This window comes from Xenopus tropicalis, chromosome 5 (genome assembly GCF_000004195.4).
Source record: "Xenopus tropicalis strain Nigerian chromosome 5, UCB_Xtro_10.0, whole genome shotgun sequence".
NCBI lineage: Eukaryota > Metazoa > Chordata > Amphibia > Anura > Pipidae > Xenopus > Xenopus tropicalis.
In genome coordinates, this window is record NC_030681.2 from 128,451,361 (window position 1) to 128,467,867 (window position 16,507).

The window sequence follows — 16,507 nt, forward strand, 5'->3', positions numbered from 1 at the left end:
CATGTCTTGGGATTGTGCTCCATCATATGTTAGAATTAAATTTTGGTGCCAGATTTGCTGTTACCAAATGCCAATTTCTGGGATGTTTAGCTAGAGTGTTCAGTACTACAAGAGATAAAAGCTGGCATTCAGTAAGTGAATGGATCAAAGAGCTCAGCAATATTCTGATTTCATGGTTGTTAGTTTTAGTGCTTTCTTGATTTTAAATATAGAAAATATTTGGGGAATGATCAGTGGAGAGTTCCCTTTTATTCTGATCAAGGATTTTTCTGGAGCTCTCTGCTATTTGCTATTCTATATTTGTTCTTATAACTTCAATTTTCCATCATATTCCATTCATTACTTCCTGTGCCTTTGGGTGCATAACTTTCCATTTTGTTGGCATGATCCATGGCTCCAGGGTTAGTTCTATAGCCATAATATCATTTCTTGTTTGAAAGACGTTTTTCCATAATTCTTTAATTATTGGACAACTCCAACACATACTGTATGATGCTCATCTGTTATTTTGCCACATCATCGAGGATAGGTTTTGTACAAACTATGGAGACTAGGAGAAGTAAGGTACCAGTCATGGTATGCTTTGTATGCATTTTGTTACTGACGAGTTGCTTGAGCTGCTATAAATTTCCATTCTTCAGAATTAACATTTTATTTTGTTTACCCACCTAAGTGCCATTACCCAAAGGGTGATGGCACACGAGACATTGTGTTGCCTTCGGTCAGTCTTAGCTACCACAGGTGAGAAAACATCCTTTGTTTCTTTCCCACTGGCTAATATTGAAATGACTGGTGATGAAACATACAGTGTAAAGTTGCCTGAAATCTCCTTGTGGGCTACTTCAGAATGCTGAATTGCTGTGGTTTAGGAGATTCATCGCGAGTGACTAATTTCCTGAAATAGCCCTAAGGCAGGCAGACCAAACAGAGCTGCCTATTTAGTAAACTACTTACTACCTGCCCAGGCAACTTTTAATTTTTGTGCCATTTTAAAAACGCGCAAACTTTTTAAACCTAGGGAGGCACTGAATTCAGGATTCAGTTCAGGATTTCATCTAATCTGAGTGCTTCTTTTTGTAGGGTTTTATTAAGCCTAAAGCCTTTTTTCCCCCTAATGGCCCTCTAAATGGGACTCTTTCATAGGTAGGGTTGCCACCTGGCTGGTGTTTTACAAATTTGTAATCCATAGTTGTTCCACCCCTGGGCCTCAACTAAATACAATTGTTCCAAACTTGCTCTAAGCCACCCAGCACATCATACTAAATTAAAATTCAAAGTTTAAGTTTCTCATTCTCAAATAGCATTCGGTCACCCCTTCACAAATTTGGTCCAGGTGCCTTGCCCTGGACCCTTGACTCAGGGAAAAAGTCTTTCACGACTGTTTCTTCATAAAAAAAAAAAAATCACATAAATCACAGTTTTTCATGGACACTCACCTCACTCACCCCTGGGCTTGTCTACGATCAGCCCAGAAGCCCTCTTTCTGCTCCCCCAAACCCTACCTACTTATCTATTCTGAAGTGTGGTAGTCCTTTCCTGGCACAGCTGTCCTCAAAAATATCACAACTCTGGCTCTCTTTGTCCCACCCCCTACTCCTACGTAAAGCTGGCCATACACGGGCAGATCCGCTCGCTTGGCGATGTTGCGGGATAGGTGGGGATAGGCCAGGCCCCTCGTTTCTGCCCCTACACTGGCCGATAAGCTGCCGAGTCAGTCCAAGGGACCGATATCGGCAGCTTCTATCGGCCCGTGTATGGGGGCCTTAAGGCCAGTAAGACCTGAAGGAAAAGGTGGCAATCCTAGTCATAGGCATAACTAAATCCCACTTAGCTGTATGCAGCACAGTGTATTTCATTTCACAGTCTGCATTTCATTACCCCATTAGAAGAAAACAATACATGTAGCAAATCCACACAGAAGTCAGATTAGTGTTTTTATTAATGTACCTAAAGACACATTATAAAACACGGAGACTCAACTCTAAAACATCAATGCAGCAGAACAAGGGGTGGGGTTGTTTTTACTCTTCTACTCCAGGTGGTGGTTTATTGTGCGTAGTCAGCATCACTGTTGTATCTTTTTAAAAACCTGTTTACAGACAACATCTCCTACTCGCATCTCCTGCAAAGAAAAAGCTCATTTAGACAAATCTTAAGACGAACCAGAATCACAGCATGCATTTCCCATTCATTTCTATTGCAATCGCATCGTGGAGATTTCCAGTATGTAATCATGTCCTTGCAGTCCTGCTCCTGATTATAATTCATAAGAGGCCATAGTGAAGAAAATATATCTCTGATTACATGAAGGGTAGTTACACACTCTGGCACCAGTGCAGAGCTTTTAGACTCTTTGGGATCAAGCCAATCTTTGTGGTTATTTCTTCATAGCCCTCTTAGCTTGTCCAAAGGTTACAAATATATGAACACGCGGTTCTAATAGTAGCTGCTATAGCTTCATGGTTATACAATATAATATAAAAGCAATTGCTTTCAAATCTAACCCTAATTGGCATTTAGACTGGGCACCCTTATCTACAGCAAGGAGAACATATATATCACATGTTCCCCCTTTATCATGTGTTCCACTTACATTTCTTAAATAAATGCATGGGGCTTTCTCCCAGGAACTCTTTTTGTTCAAGAAAATGATCCTTTTGGGAAGTCTGAATCTTAAACTTTTCTTTATATTATTTTTGTTTCCTCCACTTCACTTGCAGTGTGTAATGGGATTAAACATTTCAAAGAAGGAAATAAAAAGAAGGAAAGTCTATTGAATACAGAGAAGAGAAAGGCGTCTTTGTATTTGAAGCAGTTCCATTTGTAAAGCCTAAACTTGTATGCAACAACATTTTTTTGAACACATGAACACACACACCCTTCTGCCTAAAAATGGCTTGTTCTTCTTACTGTGCTAAACTACACTAGGCTAGACCTTAGAGAGGGGACATAGGGGCAGATTCAGCAACATTTGAGATTACATTTTTGCCACCATTTTAGTTTTTTAAGGAAAAACTCAGCTATCTTCAAATTTGAACTTTCCAACCTTCAATATTCAAGAAATGTAAACTTGAATATAATGAAATTGGCAGCAAAAGGTTGTGAGTTTCTGTAGAAGTCAGTGGTAGGCGTCTTTTCAAAATTTATTAGATGTGTTCCTGAATTTTCAAATGATCTTATCACCCTAATCTGCCTCTAACCACTTCTAATGTTGTAAAAGACAGAATGTCCTAACTGACGCACATGGAGAGGTGACAAGCAGACATCTGCGCCATTATGAGCTGGATGGTCAAAATGGCCTGTTTATCACTGGCCTAAAGGTCTTGAGATAAACCTGACTAGAAACAGGAAGGGAGCTATAAATGCAGGAGTACACAGTTAGCAAAATACAGGTATAGGATCTATTATCCAGAATGCTTGGGGCCTGGGGATTTCCATACTTTGGTTCAAATTATTTGCTCAAAATGGAGTTTATGGGAGATGGCCTTTCAGTAATTCTGAGATTTCTGTGTAAAGAGTTTCTGGGTAACAGATTCCATACCTGTACATTATTTTAGTCATTATTAGACAGCATTTTTAAGCACAAGAGAAAACTATTTTTGAATGGGGTTTTCCTGTTAAATTTGTAATATCCTGACTATGGCAATGATTAAAAATAACACGAGACAAATATTTTTTAATAGGACATAAAAGGAAATATACCAAGTGCAGCTCATCTCCTTGCACCCACTGGGTCCAGCCACGTCCCACCTTCTCACCCTTCTGATCACACACCAGTTGATCATTTTTCCAGTTGACTGTGGTCTGTTGGCAAAGAGAAACACAATGACAATAACTAGCTTGCCATTAATCCAAGGACTGTTTTTTTCTGCATTTTACACAATTTTAGCCAAAATATGAGTGCCTTTTCTCAACAGGCTAACTAAGGCAAAAACAGAAAAAACATCATTAACTTGTGAACTCCACTTTTATTTTTATTATACTGAAGTAAATTGTAGTTCTGCAAAGAAAAATGCTTTCCATAATATGGTACCCGTATTATTCAGTTGGGCTGGCTCTTGACACTTTTCTGTCAGGTTCTATGGGGAGTTGGCATTCACATGATACCAAAGGTTTAGACTTTGCTTGAAACCAATAGCTTCCTGGCACTTCAACTTGTGTACATTTTAGACTACTGATGTGCGAGGTGAAAATTTTATGACCCTTTAAGGTACGAATGGGCCCAGGGCAAAGATCTCATTGGTGGGCTCCTACTGCTACCCCAAGATATTTGTAAAAGGACTGCAGGAGAATTTGAATCGGTTATGGCAGGAAAAAAAGAAAGCCTATAGTTAGTGAAGGAGATGAGATCAAGATGCGCTGCCCTGGACAAAGCAGATTTATTAAATGAAAAAAAAAATTCCTAAGAAACATTTATTCTAATAGAAGATTAAAGTAAATAGTTATGTTGAGCTCTTCCAGTTGATTAAAATGAGGGGTCTGCCATTTTTAGGGGGGCCCTGGGCAATTGCCCCTTTATTAAAACAGCCTTGCCTGCCTGTACTCGCCCTTTCTCAACCCTGACAAGACCTAATCCCACCATGCCCCCTTAGATGACATCAAAAGGGGGTGGGTTCCAGAAACACCATGCCCCTCAATGAGGCTAACTTTCTATAGGTCAGCTGCTGTGTGCAAATGTAAATGCATGTGTGCTGCAACTGGGCAAGACAAGCCGCACCAGAGAGGCTTCCAGGCACTGCCTACAGAAAGCTCTGCACAATGGCAAGATCCGATTTCCCAACCCCCAGAGCACTGGGTGCCAGATCTCTATTTCACAAAGGATTTGTAATATCTTGTCTGGTGCCAAACTAGTAATGAAAAGCCATTTATGCCTGCCGAGCCCTGCTCAGCAGATTTAAGATGGTAAAATCTTATCTTATTTCAAGTGAGCTTTGCTCTTACAACTCCTCTCCTGCCCTTTGGATGCGGCACGAGAAAGATTGCACTTCAGTAAATAAACAGGAGCTGCAAAGGGTAAATCTCCATCCAGTGCATGCAAGGCTCCTGTGCAACTAGTTGCATTCCTCAGGGTCACTCTGGGCAATCTATAGGGGCACCATTTAAGTCTAAAATGTAAAAAATTTGCACTTATTTTAATGGAATAAAATAGCACCAAACTGTCTGGATGTTTTTTTTTCTAGGCTTTTGAATAGCTCCAGGCTGAAGATCAAATACCAAAGGTCTCATCTGATACAGGCGGCTTTTTAATCTGCTAGGATTTTATAAACACAGTTGTAATCCCTCCCATTTTATCAAGTAAAAGAACATTTACTGTTGTAAAATTACAGGGGTAGCAGCGACAAGCACAGATGTGGATGCATGGCCACTATCTTTTAAAGGGGAACAGTTGCTGTTGGGGATGTTTAATAAATAGTTAGTACCATATATTTCTTACAGTCCCTTGTAAATTCAGCAATTCAAGGGTTTTTTTGTAGCTCCAGCCAACACACTCATTCTATGAGTTGCTGACAGATTTCTCCAGCAGGAAAACATGTTAAAGGAACCACACTAATAATGCATACTTTTTGCTATGTTTTCATCACAAAAAAATCTGTGGTTTTTGCTATTATTTCTGGAGCTAAAAAGGGCAAATATGGTCCATGTTTGGTCCTTGTGAGGTAGATATTTTGGTTATCAGTGCAGAGATAAATCCCCCTGCATAATGGACCCCTGCAAACAAACAGTTGTACACTTAACTACCATTTATGGACCGAGAGCTGGGCCAAGTGGCATTGCCACCCAAGGCCATACTTCTTGTTCCAGTGCCCCACCAGCTCTCCCTTACCTCACTTGATTGTTTCCTAGCTTTTCCTCTTACTGTGTCTACAATGCGGGTTAGTATTTACTCCCTGAACTTTTCTGCTGGAGGCAATCCGGACCACTAAAGGTGTATCTTGAAACTGGCCAGACTAGGGGTGCCCAAGAGGTAGATCGCAGTCTACCAGTAGATTACTTAAATGGTTCTTGTACACCACGGAATACAGCGGGATGCCATCCTGTTACTTTTTTCCCCCCAACATACCAGAGCTTTTGAGTGTAGATGCTCTTCCCATTTGTCCTTGTAGTTTCATCCCAGCATAGAAGATTGTAACCAGTCTGGCCACTGTATACATTTGTTCCCACTTTACAGGCCCAGACTGGCAATCTGTGGATTCTGGCAAATGCCAGAGGGGCTGCTCTAAGATACCATTGTAGATAATCGCTATTTATTGGGGCTGTTTGGGCCTCTGTGTACTTGAGATATCAGGGCCTATTTTGACTCCTTTTTAGACCTGCCACTTTAGATACAGTATGTTTCTGTATCTAAAGTGGCAGGTCCGGAACTATGCACTATGTTTATTATGGTAGATCTCATGATGGAGGCCAGGTGGCTAAGTAAATGAGAGGGTGACAGTCTGGGTATCCCTGTGCCAGACTAATTGTTGCAGTTATTCGACCTGGCATTCTAACTTGTGCAGTATAGAGGTGTAGTGTCACTACTCCCATCCATTCCTCCACACAGCAGGGACCCATTGTAGAGCATGTAACCAGTGCACTATTATCCGAGTGGTTGCTAGTCATGAGTTGGAAAATAGGGGTTACAAGTTCTTGCATCAATGCAGTTACACATAGCAACCAGCAATTAGCACTAATCAGTTTCGATCTACAGGGTGCAGCAACTAAAAGGTTAAGAAAGGCAGGGGGTTACAGTGAAGCAAATGCAGAGTTTGGGAAAGATGTACTGTCCTGAATAGTTTTGACTCTAAGCCTCAAAACTAAAAAAAGTCATGTTGGCCTCCCTTTAGCTTAGCCATCCACAATGCAACACCCTCCAGCAGTTACAATGTTAGGTTCCATTGGCACTGTGCTAATTTGCAGCCCCAGCTTCACTGTGTATTACTCTGTACTACTCACCATATCATCACAATGCCATGGACTGTAGGGAATGCTGTACATCAAGTTGTACTGTGTGATACAAGCAAGCACTGTACCCTCTAACATTGGCCCAGACTCACATGTGCTGTAGCAGTGACCAAGTCAAACTGGCTATTAAATAATATGGCCCAGACTGACTGCAGAAACCAAGTCCCACCAGCTAACAAATAATATCCCCAAACTGATGTACACTTTAGCAGTGACCAAGCCACACTGGCCTGTTAATAATATATATTGTATTTCTTTTGTATAACAAACTCGCTGTCTCCCGAGGTGCTGGGTGTGCATAACTTTGGGGAAAAATTGACTAATATCCAAATTATTAGTAGAGTTTGACCCCTGTTAGGCCATATTTCAACCTTGAATGTAACGTTAAATGTCATTGCCCATTCCCACACCTTGTGTCTCAACCCTTTCTCTTTGTAGATTGTAAGCTTTTTTGGGCAGGGCTCTCTTTACCTCTTGTATCGGTTATTGGTTGCTTTATATGTTATGTCCAATGTATGATTGAAACCCACTTTTTGTACAGCACTGCGGAATATGTTGGCGCTTTATAAATAAATGTTAATAACTGTATGTATCAGTGACTCCTGACCTACTTTATTTATTTTACTCTTGCAGTATATCTACCTTTAATGCAGTGCCATAGCAAACTCAATTAGTAACAAATATGTAATGCAATGTCCTTATACCATCACTAGCCCTAACATGACCTTTATGGCACCTTATAACACTTGTGCTGTTCTAGTTCATATCCTACCTTCTACATAATAAATAAAATATATGTGTCCCTTGCTCTTTAATACGCTTCTGTTTTTGATACATTTTAAAAATTAAAAGTCCACAGCCTTTTTTTTTTTTATTACCAGTCTATTTGCTGCCCTCTAGTGGCTAAAGTACAACATAATGGGCATTGCCCTTGCTGTCTATGTCAGCAGGGAGCATTTGCTGGGCACCTGCTTAAAAGCAGTTTATTGATTCTTTTGGGTTATTCCATTTGGACAATAATGCCTTTTATTATATGTGGTCCCACAGCAAAGATCCTGTAGTTTGGCTCCTGCAGCACCATCCCATCAAATATGTGGCAGCACTGTCCTTTGCTATAAAGGAATTTTACACCCCTAAATATTAACAAAAAGAGAGTTAGAGAGTAAAGTCTGGCACAATCTGTAATTGCCTTAGGGCAAATGCTCCTATTGCCCATTCAGAAAAGCCACCCTGCCTCAAAGGGCAGTTTTAGGCATTTTACTTATATTGCTTTTTATTAACTAATAATGCTGCATCAAGACCCCCCAAAGTGTCCTTCATTACCTTCTATGATTATTGCTGGAAAGCACTGATAGTAACCAGAGAGTGGGCAGTGGGGGGCCAATTTGGGGCACCCAATTTGCCCTATTTGCAGACCTCTTTACCCTCCGTGTCAGGAATCAACTGTAAGAATACACTCATGGTTGCAGAGCAGCAGGCTTGGTTGGGGTGTGCAGCATTGAATGTGGCCAAAAAACACAAAATTCAGTTCCTAGAGCCCAACTAAGCCAAACTGCTGGCTAATGACTGTTCAAAACATCTCTAATATATTATGAGACACTAGAAGATATGTGCAGCATCTATAAGTAATTTTTTCAGTACATTAGCCATGAATAATCTATAAATGATATGCAATGACGAGATTTTTTAGAGGCACGTGACTCATAGTTGTGATATGATAACAAATAATGTATGCCTTGCTTGAAAACAAAGATATTATATTATCTTACACCTGTAGAATAGTATTTTATATGGACACTGAACTCCTCAGCAGGTTCTAATACCTTTGTCATTAAAATGGCTTGTAAGTTATTCCAAATATAATTTACAGTAGGAAGTTGGTTATTGTGGTTGTACTGGATATGTAGTTACATTAGCTGATCTTGTTATTGTATGCATACATGTTAGTGCCTACATGTAGTGGGCTGACTAGCAAATGTTAATGGGGGGCTTGGCTTTTTAAAAAGAAAGTCTAGTAGACCAGGGACGAGGCAGAGAAGGATAGGGAACCAGGGCGAGATACCAGGAAAAAACCCGGTGAGCCCTTCCCGGCAGCATGGAGCTTGCTAGTACATACTCCTGAATTACCTTCAACTGCACATGCACCGGCAGGCTCAGTGTTGCCAAACTGATCTGAATAAAACCCAAAGATGGTGCCTTTGCTGCACTATTCTGCATCTATAGCTCAGCTTTACAAACAGAGACACTTTTCATTGAAATAGACTCCGTTCTCCTTTAAAGGAATACAGTCATAGGAAAAAAATGTCTTTTTTCAAAACCCATCAGGTAATAGAGCTCCTCCAGCCAAATCCTGCATTGAAATTCATCTTTTAAAAACACAAACAGAGGTTTTTATATTTAATTTTGAAATTTCAAATGGGGCTAGAAATATTCTTCATTTCCCAGGGTGCCACAGTCATGTGCCTTGTGCGCTAATATACTTCCCTCCCCTGTAGCGATCAGCAGAACAATGGGAAGGGAGCAAGATAGCAGCTCCCAGTAGGTATCAGAATAGCACTCAATAGTAAGAAATCCAGGTCCAGCTTGGGACTCCTCCAGTTACATGGGAGTAGGAGAAACAATAGGTTACACCAGGGATCCCCAACCATTTTGACCTGTGAGCCACATTCAAATGTAAAGAGAGTTGGGGAGCAACATAAACTTGAAAAATGTTCCTGGGGTGCCAAATAAGGGCTATGATTGGCTATTTGGTAGCCCCTATATGAACTGGCAGCCTAAAAGAGGTTCAGTTTGTCAGTACACCTGTTTTTTTATGCAGCCAAAATGTGCCTCCAAGCCAGCAATCTAAAAATAAGCACCTAGTTTGAAGCCACTGAGAGCAACATCCAAGGGGTTGGGGAGCAACATGTTGCTCACAAGGCACTGAATGGGGATCACTGGGTTACCTGAAAGCAGTTCTAATGTGTAGCGCTGGCTCTTTCTAAAAGCTCAGACGCAATGCACTGAGATGGCGCCTACACACCTATACACACAAAAGTACAACATCTTTCAGCTTTGCAACTTCCTCACCTCTCCTTCCACTAGCAATGTTCCCCCTGTGATACACTTGACCGGGAGTGCTTCCATGGTGAGAAGAGAAACTGAAGCTGAAACTGGTTACCAGAGGTTGCAGAAAGCTGCTCCTCGTAACTTTGAGAGCAGAAATTCTGATTTTTAAATCTAAATTTTGTCTTTTCTAGTACAGAGAACACTTTTAATGTCTGGCCCCCCTTGCCCACCTCTGCTGCAAAAATCCTAAGCGTGGGGTTGCAAAGAGCCCCTGCACTTGCCTCTAGATACTGATTTGTAGGGCAGTAGTTACAGGAGGCTGCAGAGGTACATGCTTAGGGTCCCATTGTCCCCCTGTTGTGCCCATGGCAGGTGTCTTTTCTGCCTACCTCTAGTTTCAGCACGATAACCTTTCAAGACAGATAAGCGTCACCTTTCAGATACTGCATCTCAGCTACAACACTCATTTTTGCTCCCATTTTCATATAAAAAGCCACCCCCATGTTTTAGTACTGGAAAGGCAACCTAATGATCTGTAAGTGGGTCCCATACAAATCTCTGAGTCACAACATATATCTGCGCTAGAAAGTGCAATACTAGAAACTCTTTGACCAGAGCAAACTCAGAGAGGAAACAGTTGTTTACACTGACTATAGGGGGTGGCATCTCCCAGAATTCTGTGCAGCCCAAAACCAGATGTTTTCTGTATAGCGCTGCCAAGTGTTTCCCCAAAGAAGTCATGAACTCTCAGACATGTATTAATGATGCACGCTGCTTAACTCTGCAAGGAGGGAGGGTAGGGTCAGGATAATTATTTTTTTAAGTGATGACCTTGTTTTCACCCACATTTTGGATTCAGGGAGGAGTATGGTGGCGGTGGAGCTATTATTTATATGTAGCATTGCAGCTGAGAGGCGGCCATGGAAGTTGGAATTAACCCTTAATGTGCAGGTCTATGGCTGCATTTCCAATCTACACTCAATACAGGGCCCTCCTATGATAAGCCAGTGGGTGCCCAGGGCCGGTCTTATTAACTGCAGGGCCCCCAGGGCTGGGTGGGCAATTAGTCCCTGCCTCTTACTATTGTACATGTGACTGATGTTGTAACCCTGCTTTTCCACCTTTCTCCTGTTCTGTTGGCCCCCCAATATTTACATGGCACAATGTGGCCCCCAAGCACTGGGTACTTACTCACCAAGCATATACAGTGTGAATGATTATTGGCCCCTCAAGCACACTATAGACAGTGAAAGGGACATTTATAAAATTTGGGCAGCGCAAAATTATTCACACATATTTGCCCTGCCGTGTTTATAAAGCATGACAAGACTGGTGCATTTAATGTGCAAACATAAGAGCGAAATTTTTATTTGCACTGTGAATGTCCATAAAGCTTTTTATATAGCATATTTGCAGATTGCAAATACTGTATATATGCGCACACTTTGCATCCGAGTTACACCACAACTTTAATGGTAGAAATCACTTTATGGCATTGCTGGTCCTTAATATAGCAACGGAGAATTGGGTTTTATAGGGGTTGGAAAAGGACACAAGCCCAAGCAATTCTTTCATAAAATTCCATTGTTTGTTACATAAGGGATCCTTTGTGGGCGAAATGGGCTAATCTGGCCTTAATTCTTACCATGCATTTGCGATCATCCACTCCACTCAAATCCTCCTCGAACTCCTTTCCCACATCAAACTCCATGATGTAGTTTCTGAAAGTGCTTAGTGTTTTGATGATCATGTGGTCGCCATTCTGAATAATTTCCTTGTCCGGCTTCAGCAGGTTGGCAATTTTCCTTATTGCAACATTAACGTCTGAATAGGAGTAAAGAAGAATTATAATCCCACCAATGAAGCCATGCTCTTGTGCCTGAATGAAAGAAAATCCCACAAGCAATGTTCCAAATTTAGTGGGAAGTCTCCTCAGAAGAGCAAAGGCTGTTATAGCAGCAAAGGGAGGGCCAAATTCATGTTAATGCAAATTAAATATAGGACAGTTAGGTGTCATTTTGGCCATATGGGTTATGTAATAAAAGGTAGCAACAAAAGCAAATGGCACTCAGAGCTGCAAACAAGGGAACAAGCCCTTAAAAATGTTATTGCGGAGGGTGCCGATCCCTCCAGCAGTGTGCACCGCTTTAATTATTTTGGAGAGCCAGGGTGTGTGGATAAGGTCTCTGTTGTGCTTATGTAATAAAAGGTGCCACAGGTAAGGCTAATGGCACACATGACTGTGCATGGGCTTATTGCTGCTGTGTTTGCTCCACAGGTGGAGAAAATCCAATGCCTCCCTTCCTGTATCCGCACTGACAGGCACCACCTCGACCTGTATGTTGACACACGCATGGATATCGGCATAAGAATGCATACTCTGATGTCTCTGTGCCGATATCTACTCCTTGTGTCTGTACACAGGACAATACTACTATGTCTATCAGTGTAGATACAGGAAGGAAGGGATGTAAGTGCATCAGATTATCTCCTTCTGTGGAGAAAGACCAATGGATGGTCCTGTGTGCCATTAGAGCGAGGTGGAAATTAAGTAATATATGTACAGTAACCTATAAAAACCAATTCGTAACTAGCGTTTGATGAGGTGCATTTGTCGTATAAAACAGACTGTACAGTGTGGTTACTGTAGCTGCAAATTTAGTCCATAACTATTGTGTTTTATCTATTATTGTTGCCCTAACTCTAGAATCTTTCTTATTTGCCTTGTTCTGAGGTAAATATGCAGGTGACCACAAACTGCCCAGGTCTACAGCATCTGATCAATTGGACCATGAAAATAATAAACAGAATAGATAAATAGAATATGAGTGTCTATACAAGTGCAAAGCTACATCTCATTGTTCATTTATTTGGGCCAACAGGAGCCATGTCTCTTATGCTTATGCATCAAGCTCGTGCGAACATAGTGCACAGGCACATAGAATTTTCAAGCTTGACAGTTCAGCTGGCATCTGATCAAAGTCACAGTATGGTCTGACAAAGCAGAAACGGGCCACGTAATATTGGCATTCAACGCAAGGCATTAGTCTCCCACCCGATTCCTCTCACTGCCTACCTGTACCTCCCCCATACCAGAATCAAGGGTGGATGCAACAAAGGAAGATTGCACCCCTTCCCTCAGGCACATGACTTTGCTGCTGCCCACTTCAACTTGGCATATGTACACAGACGGACAGGCAGTATGGCTAAAACTGGTCAAACTACCCAATCAAATTTGGTGAGCTTACCTGAAGTTTCGGGAAGCCTAACAACAATTTTTTGCCAGCAGTGAGTTCAATTTCTGATAATGATTTTGTAAACAGAGGACATCTAGCTGCTGTGTTTTTTTTTTCTAATGTATTCCAAGATGAGAGATAAAAATGGCTAAAAACAAAAAGAAGCCCAGAAACAGAACGGATAGCTGACTGGTGACCCGGAGTTGGTTGACTTCTCTTTATAAACACAGAGGCCACTGACTGGGACACTGCTTCAGTACAGCACTTTGTAATACAGCATTTGTATCACGTCATAAAAGGCAGTGCATCATGTAATGGGGAAAAAAACTAGTTATCACTGGATCAAAATATATTCATATCTATATCTAGAGAGAGCTTAATGGGGGATCAAATATGAACTAAATGTGTTAATTTGGGCAAAAGAAAAAAAAAAACACTTTGGGCCCATAGCTCCTCTTATTTTTTAAAAAATTATACAGTAGAAAAAAAAATTGTGTAAAATCCAGGAAAATGTAAAATCAGGGAATTGCATCATGCATTATAAATTGGTGGGGCCACTAAACAGGTGTAAAATGCAGGAAATCTTAAAATCAGGATATGTAAAGTGGAATTTCACTGTATTATTGATAATACTTTCCCAGCACACAGATCTTAGGGTTCATCCTAGCCAAGGCACTGTCTGGAAGGATTTTGTATGTTCTCCGTATGTCTGCATGGGTTTCCCACAAGCAGGTTAATTGGACCCTGGTAATATTGACCATGCTGTGTGCAACATTAATAAAGATTTAGATTGTAAGCTCCACTGGGGCAGGGGTGATGTGAATAATGTGGAAAACACTGTGGAATATATTGGCGCTATATAAATAAGAGGTAAAAGGTAGTGCCAGAGCTAACATCACTTTCTGGGTGGCCTGAACTGCTTGGAAAAGCAAAAACAATGCTAGAAACTGTCCGAGTCCCTAATTAGACTGAGTTCTTCTTTAGTGCACAAAGGTAGGGCTCCCAAGGCCAAATACCATTTGAACCTCATTATTAAAGGTTGGGCAACACATTTAATGGATCACACACAGACCTTTTATACTGGATGCCATGGCTAAACAAATAATCCCTACAACACCCTGCCTGTGTATTCTTAAACATTGTAATGACTTTGTGTGCAGCTGAGTGCTGACCCTGGTATAAATAGGTGTGTCAGAGTGCTGCTGCTTTTTAACATCAATTTTGATACCAAATCTTTTTGCCAATAGGATTTACTATTTACTACACACTATTTATTTTACACCACTTTTTTTGTTTTTTTTGTTTAGGTACAACAAGTTCCTGCCCCATAGAATTTACAGTCTGAAATGTTTGGAAAGAGCAATGTTGGAAGAGGGGTTTAATCCCTAATTAGGATGGGTTCTCCCTTTGTGTAGAAAGGTAAGGCTGCCAGACAAAAAGTCATTTGTTTTGCTTTTTAAATGAGAGAGATCTGTTTGAAAGAAAAGGCTATTAGTTGCCCAGTGTGATTAGCCCTGCTATAGAAATCCAGGGCAAGCTGATTTACTGCGCAGAGGGCTAAGCAGGAGCGGCAACCAAGGTGATTATTTCTTAAGTGCCTTTGTTTCAGCATGATTTCATCTTTAACCCTTTTGGTGAAAGAGCGTCCAGTGTCTCATAACTGTGTGGTGCCTTCACCAGCCATTGTGGCCAAACAACACCCACCCCAGTTAGCAAATCTGAACATTTTGTGGTTAAAAAGAGGCACCTTGCGGACTGCAAACACTTGTGTGGTTATAAACACCTATCAATATGTATAAGTATATTATAACATTGTAGCTGACCTTTCCCAAATATTAAAGCTATGCATTTTATATTATAATGACAGTGTAACTGAGGTTAAAAAACACACACATCCTTTAACTTTTGCCTGTTGCTCAGATAATTCATACTCGGTTTGTAATACTCAAACTTAGCTCTCCAGCTGTCAGTAAGTATTTTTTTTATCCTGCCAAGCTGAGGATTCTGGGAGATGTAGTTCATGGTTTGCTCTAAAGGACAGGGGGCACCTTGCGTTTCTATATGTTGCGTTGTCTCTTCCTATTGTTAACATAGTTGAACTAGACAGGATCTATATTTACATATAGGCACAGGTGATTATTGCTTGTCATATTGAGAAGCGAATACAGGGGTTTACAGACTTTTAGTTCAAGGCTTCCCTTTGTGTTCATGGTCCCCCCAGGTTTGAGACATATGAATAAACTGCTAGATCAGTCAAAAACTCACACTAATTGACCCCAGGCTGGGATTTCAGGAGAGTAAACTAGCACATACTATATTGCTTTCAGGGTTCTGAGCCCCTTAGGGCCCCCCAGTTGGAGAGACAATGCAAAGATGCAATATACCACTTATGACTAAGGCTGTAAAACACAAGAAGGAACAACTAGGTTATACAGTAGGCAGTGCAGTACAGTACTACCCTTTTAAATCAGAATTGTCCAATCTGCAACAGGCTGTGTGAGTTGTAGAACAGCAACATTTGAAGGGCTACATATCACACATAATAAAAAAGTTTTTAACAACGAGGTTTTTTTTTAAAAGTACAACTATCACACCCTTTTAAATGGTTAATATATAATGAATGATATCAACCTAGAGGAATTCCAACAAAGCAGAGGCAGGATGGCAGCCATAGCAGTCAGGGCTGGGAGATACCACCTGACGCTGAAACATACTCACCCAGAGCCTTCATATAGTCTTCGAAATGCTCATTGCTTAACATTTTCCAGTACCCATTGAAATCAGTAGGCATGGCTGCTGGGCGAGAGTGGAAAGGGAGGAGTGTGCCGGTGGTGAGCCTGCTGAGGGTTCTGTGCAGTGTGTGAGAGCTCTGGCTGCTAATGCTTTATGGGTTACTCAGACCCTGCTGTTATTTGAGCCCCTCCTAATTCCATCAGAATGCAAAAAGTTACCTCCCACCCGCTGGACATCTCAGGAGCTCCATGCCTTCTGATACAGTGTATGTACATCTTTATTTACAAAGCGCCACTTATGTACGCAGCGCTGTACTGCAGATTAATACAACAGGGGGTTATTAAAATAATAATAGATTAATACAAAGTATAACAATAAATACAAGGTACAGTTGCAATAAGTTAAGAATCAAAGAGACAAGAGTATAGAGGTCCCTGCCCCGTAGAGCTCACAATCTAAAGTACGCTGAATGTAGGTGCTAGAGAGCAAGCTTTGCAGATCACTGGAAAGATCATAGACACTTCTATAAAAAGCAAGTTGCAACCAGT

At 41.1% G+C, this 16,507-nt stretch overlaps 1 protein-coding gene across 1 annotated transcript; it reads right to left on the bottom strand.

Moving 5' to 3' along the window:
* Positions 1 to 1,836: 1,836 nt before the first annotated feature.
* rbp1 (retinol binding protein 1) lies at positions 1,837 to 16,177 on the bottom strand. Its single transcript, NM_001142134.1, is given in 4 exon segments — positions 1,837 to 2,122; positions 3,703 to 3,804; positions 11,636 to 11,814; positions 15,945 to 16,177. Coding segments are annotated over 4 exon segments (411 nt in total). The 5' UTR covers positions 16,018 to 16,177; the 3' UTR covers positions 1,837 to 2,065.
* Positions 16,178 to 16,507: the final 330 nt, after the last annotated feature.